This window comes from Oratosquilla oratoria, chromosome 3 (assembly GCF_046742065.1).
Source record: "Oratosquilla oratoria isolate Oo_2021 chromosome 3, ASM4674206v1, whole genome shotgun sequence".
NCBI classification, from domain to species: domain Eukaryota; kingdom Metazoa; phylum Arthropoda; class Malacostraca; order Stomatopoda; family Squillidae; genus Oratosquilla; species Oratosquilla oratoria.
Genome location: NC_134779.1, coordinates 66,862,141 through 66,870,090, shown reverse-complemented (window position 1 = coordinate 66,870,090; position 7,950 = coordinate 66,862,141). Strand labels below are relative to the sequence as shown.

The following is a 7,950-nucleotide window of genomic DNA, read 5'->3' as shown; positions in this document are numbered from 1 at the left end:
GTTCGCTGGCCGAGCGGGTTAGGACGTCGTTACTTGCAGGAAAGGTCGAGGGGATGGTGGTTCGAACCCTGCCATCGGCGAAGTTGAACCAAAGGCATGGTTTATTAAATTCCTCGCTACAAAGTCCTCTGTAAGGGGTACCATCCTAATCTCTAATGACTTATGATGAAACAAATATTGTTTTCTTGGGCAGATCTCACACTATATTTATGTTGGGAAATCCTTGTTCCCAAAGTTTTCCCGTTTGTCCAGTATAGAATTTGTTTAATCTTTGCAAAGATTTTTATACACTACCATTTGTTGCTAGGCGGGATGTTTGAAATTAAGGTTCTTTTTATAGTATTGTCATATCTAAATGCTATTTTAACATTTAATTTCTTGAGGAAGTTCACAATACCACGGAAATTTTCACGGAAAGGTAGAACAAGTATTCTATGGTGTTCGTCATTCTCTTCATATTATGTTCTATGGAAACGTTTCTTAGCCATATTATGACTATGATTAAGAATATGAAGGGAATATTTGAAATTTTCTCCAGTATTCCAGACCATCATGAAAAAAGTCCTGTAAGCTCTCAAGCACATGAAAATACAAACATATCTTTAGACATTGATATGATGATTAGAGTAATAGTGAACATATGAAAGATTGTTGGTGTGTTTTCTATAAACTTTTGTTTTCAATATTCCATTATCTCTTACTATTTCTACATCCATAAAGGTTAAAGTGTCGTTATTTTCTAACTCAAGAGTGAAATTAATATAGGGTACCAGAGAACTTAGTTTAATCAGGAAATCATTAATGGATAAGTTATTGTCCCAAACACACAGAATATCGTCTATATATCGTAACCAAATGACTTTTTTATCATAGATAGTTGTTAATATTTCTCAAAATATTCCAAGTAAATGTTGGCTAAGATAGACGATAACGGGTTCCTCATAGCCATACCAAAAGCCTGGGTGTAATATTGTCCCTCAAAGCAAAAGAAAAACAATTTACACACAATCAGATCTGATACATATATATATATATATATATATGGTTAGAAAATACAGCAACTTCTGTATTTAGGATCTTCTTGTTGATACTCTCTACTTTGCGAACTGCAGATTTATGCGTAGAGTTGAGCACAGAAATACTATTACCAAAAGGCATAGTAAAACACAGTGGAATGTTCTTAATATATTCACGAACGGATCACGAGGAACCCCATAGAAGAAATTAAAACGAAGGCGAATAGAATTGTGGATACCGTCAATGCCAAAGCAGGAGGACTGAAGCTTCCTAAGCTCGTAGGTAACTATGGCTTAGTTTATTGTTATGGTAACGTTTAGACTCACAAAGCAGGATCTCCCCTCAGGCCCATAATCAGTCAAATTCCCACCCCTACTTACGTTATTGCTAAAAAGTTGAACGAGCTACTTACACCATTTGTTCCTTCTAGATTTAGCTTGTCGTCAGCCGCTGACTTTTTAGACCTGCTCAGTAACTCCGAATCCAATGGTGTTATTGCCTCGTTAGACGCCGAAAGTTTATTCACCCATGTACCAATTTCACGTACTATTAACTACATCCTGGAAGAGGTCTATCCCGAGAATGGTGTTCCCAAACTCGATTTACCAAAAGCGGCCCTCAAAGCTCTGTTAGAATTATGTACAATGGAGGCCCCGTTCGTCTGTCCTCGAGGTAATATGTATAGACAGATTGATGGTGTAGCTATGGGATCCCCACTTGGTGTTCTCTTTGCAAATTTTTTCATGGGGATGGTTGAAAAAGAGACATTTAACTGTTTTAAAAAGCCGTCAATTTATGCAAGGTACATTGACGATATCTTTGTTAAAGTAGACGACAAATCTGAACTTCCCATCTTAAAAGATATGCTGCAGGAGATTTCTGGACTTAATTTTACTATAGAATTTAGTCAAGAAAACAAGCTTCCCAACTTGGACATCCTCGTCCAACAAAGTCCCCTTTACTTTAAAACAAGTGTATACACAAAACCAACCAACCCAGGTCTGTGTCTTAACGGAATGAGCGAGTGTCCCCAACGCTATAAAGACTCCACCATTAGAGCTTTTATCAGAAGGGCCCTCACTCATTCCAGTAATTGGAGTGCCGCTCATCTAGAAATAGAGAGAGCAACCCAAGTCCTGGTTAACAATGGCTACCCTAACAAGGAAATCAATAGAATTATTAAGCATGAAATAGATAAATGGTACCTACACCACACTGCGACCAACAAAGAAGGTGAACGAATTAAAATCTTCTACAAGGCCTTCATGCACTCGGATTATAGTACAGATGAACGTATAATAAAGCAAACAATAAAAAAAATTGTCAAACCCACCCGGCCCCAAGATTTCCTCGATGTCGTCATCTATTACACAAACAGAAAAACCTCATCACTACTCATGAAAAATAGCCCATCCACGAAAATCCGAGAACTTCAAAGGAGTCATCTTGTGTATGAATACTCGTGCAAAATAGGGAACTGTGAGTCCCTACCCTCCTCATACATAGGATACACAACAACAACACTCAGTAGAAGAATCACTCTCCACCTCCAAAACGGTACACCAAAAACCCACACTATCACATGCCACAACACCACTCTTACAAGAGAAATGATGGAGAAAAACACAAAAATTATTGGACAAGAATAGGATAGCAAGCGCCTGCAAATTCTCGAGGCCCTTCTAATTAAAGAGAAGTCTCCAAAATTAAATCTACAATCAAGAGACCTTGCCATAATTCCGTCCATGAAGTCCACCACGGTACGGAATCCCACCTCCCCACGGAGTTCCACCATCCCAAGCAGTTCCACCATCCCACGTAGTTCCACCACCATTCCTCCCCCTTGATCATTTTACGTGACCTCACCCCGCACCATAAAACCTATATTTTTTCCAATATATAAACATGTCTTATTATTGTAATCAATATCACTTGAAAATGTACAAAGTGTACGAAACGTCGTGAATATATTAAGAACACTCCACTGTGTTTTACTATGCCTTTTGGTAATAGTATTTCTGTGCTCAACTCTACGCATAAATCTGCAGTTCGCAAAGTAGAGAGTATCAACAAGAAGATCATAAATACAGAAGTTGCTGTATTTTTTAACCAAATATGCTTACAGGAGAACCTGCTGCCTAAATATTCAAATATATATATATATATATATATATATATATATATATATATATATATATATATATGTATATCTATATACATACACATACATATACCTAGGCTTTTTCCCCCTTTCAAGGGAGGTAGCCAAAAAGGAAAAGGCATAAAATCATTCCCACCCATTCCATCCCTGAATACACTCCACACCCCTCCACCCTCCCTCCCATCTTAGCACCTCCTGGATGACGGGTCATCCCTGCACCTTGTCCACTGCCCTGGGTCAGAAGCAGTGTCGCAAGACACAGTACATCCACACCAAGGCCGCTTCATTAAATCGGCGACCCCCACCTCTCCGTCCCCCCATTGCATAAAAGGAGAAGGCGGGGAGAAATCCCTTCGGGCTACAACAAATTTTGCTCACACATACTACCTCACACCCCCCATCCCCCCGCCCATTCCACTTCATGCAATCACAACATCATCCATATACAAGCATTCTCCATTCACCCCTGTCTTCTGTCCTCTCCCGTCCTTCCTCAACAGACATTCCCTCTTTCCCAAAGCCTAAGACGTCCCCTCATGTTCACTACCTCCACATCTGCCTTCCACACCTCTTTTACTAGTCTTTCTTCACTCATTCTTTCCATGTGTCCAAACCACCCTAATATTCTTTCATCAACCCTATCTCCCAGCTCCTTTTCCACCCCTGTTCTCCTCCTCACCTCCTCATTTCTCACTCTATCTAGCCTAGTAACCCCCATCATACTTCTCAGACACCTCATCTCAAACACATTCAAACTCCTTCTCTCTTCTTCTCTTATGTTCCATGTTTCTGCCCCATACAGTGCTGTTGGCACAATCACTCCTTCATACAGTCTCCTCTTAGCATCTATTCCCAAATGTCTATTCCTCATTACACTCTTCAATCCACCAAGGCATTTACTCGCTTCTCTCAATCTACATTCTACCTCCACCTTCACTCCATCTTTTCCTGCCACATTTGCACCCAAATATCTAAAACTATCCACTTCCTACAGTCGCTCTCCCTTAATGCTCACTTCCAGTCTACTGCCACTTTCACCCCTTGTACAACTCATCACCTTACCTTTACCCATATTTATCTTTAGCTTTCTTCTATCACATACTCTCCCAAACTCTGCCACCAACTTCCTCAATCCCTCCTCTGATCCTGCCACAAGCGCAGTGTCGTCCGCAAACAATAACTGGCTCACCTCCCACATTTCTCCATTTTCTTTAACCATCTCCAGTCCCTTGCCCACTACCCTTGCATTTACCTCTCACACCACCCCATCCATGTGTAAGTTGAACAGCCAGGGCGACATAAAGCATCCTTGACGAAGTCCCACCTTTACCTCGAACCACTCACTCTCTCCATTTCCAATCCTGACACAAGCTCTACTACTCTCATAAAAACTCTTGATAGCTCCCAGAACCTTTCCTCCTATCCCGTATATCTGCATAACTTCCCACAGTGCCTTTCTGTCTACCTTATCATAAGCCTTTTCCAGATCCATAAAAGCCCAAAAAACATCCTTCCCCTTTCCTATAGATTTCTCACATATCTGTCTTACCACAAAGATCTGATCTACACAACCTCAACCTCCACACTGTTCCTCACCAATTACTCCTTCTGTTCCTCTCCTAATCCTCTCAATCAAGATCCTCCCACAAGCCTTCCCAACTACACTTAACAAGCTAATCCCTCTGAAACTACTACATTCACATGTGTCCCCTTTTTCCTTGCAAAGAGGAACTATACAGGCACTCCTCCAGTCCTCCGGCACTCTACCCTCTCTCCAGCAAACATTAAATAACCTCACCAACCAGTCCACCATCACTGTACATCCCTTTTTCAGACATTCTGCATGGCATCCATCCAACCCAGGTGCCTTACCTGCTCTCATCATCTTAACAACTGCCTTCACCTCATCCTTCCTTATTTCTCCTCCATTCTCCTCACTCATCACTCTCATTTTCTTCGTATTTCCAACTGCAGCTATCTTTCCCTCCCTATCCTCCTTCATATTTAGCAACTCCCTAAAATATTCTGCCCATCTTCCCCTCACTGCCTTCTCTTCCATTATCATCTCTCCATCTGCACCTTTTACCTTTTCTTCTCTACTTGATTCGCCTCCTCTTCCTCTCTTAATTTCTTTCCAAAACATCTTTTTATTACTTTCAAAGTTTTCTGTCATACTCTTACCCCATTTCACATCTGCTCTCCTCTTTGCCTCCTTTACCTTTTGCTTTACTTCTCTTTTCTTTTCTTTGTACCTCTCATAGTACTCCCTCGTCCAATTTTGTAACCAATCTGTGAAAGCTCGCTTCTTCTACAACCTTCTTTGTTTCCTCATCCCACCATTCACTACCCTTTCTTCTATTTCCCCCTGTCCTTGTTCCACACACCATCCTTGCACACTTTATGACTCCCTCCTTGGACCATCCCCATTCCTCCTCCACACCTAGCTCTACTCTATCCTTCACTCCCTCCCACTCCTCCTTCAGCTATATGTATATATATATATATATATATTTATATATATATATATATATATATATACATATATATATATATATAAATATATATATATATATATATATAAATATATATATATATATATATATATATATGTATGTATATATAATATATATATATATATACACATATATATATATATATATAAAATGTATTTATATAAATGTATATATATAAATGTATATATATATATATATATATATATATATATATATATACATATATATAATATATATATATGTGTATATATATATACATATATGAAATTATATATTCTGTTTATATGTGTATACATATATATATATATATATATATATATATATATGTATATAAATATGTATATATGAATATATAAATATATATATATTTATATATATATATATATATATATATATATATATATATATATATATATATATATATATATATATATATATATATTATACATATATTGTCAGTGTATTTGGGCAGGAGTTTTTCTCTAATGCATGTTTCATTAAAAGTGATGGCTAGCTGTGCATTAATAATTTTCTTAAAGGTATTTTCCATATACCTTATTATGGATTTGTGACTTGGCTATATGTAGTCATATTAGCCAAGTCATAAATTTCCTTCCTAAGGAACACAAATCCATTGTAAGGTATATGGAAAATACCTTTAAGAAAATTATTAATGCACAACTAGCCATCACTTTTAATGAAACATATATATATATATATATACATATATATATATATATATATATATATATATATATAAATGTATATATATATATACATATATATATATGCATACATATATATATACATATGTAAATATATATATATATATATTTATATATATATATATATAATGTTTTTTTTGTGATTTGTTTAGGTTTTCATGTAGAATGTTAGCTTGGTTCCATTGAGGTAAATGTTTTCTTCTTCTATGTGGTTTACCCAGGTGTTTGTTTTGCGTTGGTGACGGACATCAGCTTTGTGTTCATGTAAGCGTTTCTTTAATCCCCTATACGTTTCACCATAGTAGGCAAGGTTGCAGACAGAGCAGGGGATTTGGTGTAGGATACTGTTGGGTTGAGTGGGATTTTGTCTGTTAATTTTGAAGTCGCGTATTTGTCGTCCTTTGTCTGATATCACTGTGGTGCCTATAGGTTTTCTTATTCGACTGTTAATTGTATTTTCTGGTGTGATTTGTTTAAATTGTGTAGAAGGATGTCAGAGTCTGTGTCTTTTGGTATGATGAGAAGGTAATCGTCTACATACGTGAACCAGGTGGTGCCATCGGGGAGGAACTGTTTGTAGTTGTTTTGCTCTAGAATTTCTATTGCTAAGCAGGCGGCTATAGCACTGAGGGGCGATCCTATTGGTAGGCCGTCGTGTTGTCGGTATGTTTTGCCATTAAATGTGCAGAAAGCGCATTTAAGGCATTTTTCTACTAGTTGTTTGTAATCTCTTGTTGACTGGGAGGGTAGTCCCATCGATGTTATGTATGACTCTTTGTATGGCTGAAATGGCATCTGCCAGCGATGTGTGGGTGTATAAGGCGATGACATCTGGACTGACGAGTTTCTTGTTTGAAAAGTCTGTGGTATGGAGTTTTTGTATGCGATCAGTGGAGTTTCTAATTGTCTGTCTCTGATAGTTCCAAGAGCTGATGTAAGGGGTTTGGGTATTCCGTTGGCGATTGGTCTCATGGGGATCCCTGCTTTGTGAGTTGTGGGAATTCCACTTATCGTTGGTGCTTTGGGGTCTTCTTCTAGGAGATGGAGTAAGTGTTTTCCTTTGTTGGTGCGTTTGAGGATTTTTCTAACATCGCTGTTGAATCTACGAGAATCTTCTTTGGCTTGTTGTTCTGACTGTGGGGTATAGGTGCATGTGTCTGTGAGGGGGTGTTCCATTTTCTAGATGTAGTCTGCTTTGTCCATTATGACGATTCCTCCTCCTTTATCTGCTGTGGTGATAATGATGTTTTCATTTCTTCGAATTTAGTTTAACGCCATAATGAATCTTCTAGGAATCGCTGGGTGTCGATCTTTAGCGGCGAATGTGCAGCAAAGTAAGGTGCCTTGAATGAAGCCAATGGCGATGTCGTTGGTTCTTTATTTGTAATTCTTCTCCGGATATTGTGAAAACTGCCTGGAGTTGGTTCCAGTGTCGAATTTTAGGCCTAATGAGAGTGCTTGTTATTGTTGTTGGGTTAAGGTATATGATGAGATATTGTGTATCAAGTCGACGCACGGGCCAGGGTTCGAATCC

At 38.2% G+C, this 7,950-nt stretch overlaps 1 protein-coding gene across 1 annotated transcript; it reads left to right on the top strand.

Annotated features, from left to right (window-relative positions):
* The first annotated feature begins 497 nt into the window (after positions 1 to 497).
* On the top strand, positions 498 to 2,666 carry LOC143018538 (uncharacterized). Its single transcript, XM_076173980.1, has 3 exons — positions 498 to 566; positions 1,338 to 2,467; positions 2,624 to 2,666. Exons 1-3 carry the CDS (start codon positions 498 to 500, stop codon positions 2,664 to 2,666), a joined length of 1,242 nt encoding a protein of 413 aa, XP_076030095.1.
* Positions 2,667 to 7,950: the final 5,284 nt, after the last annotated feature.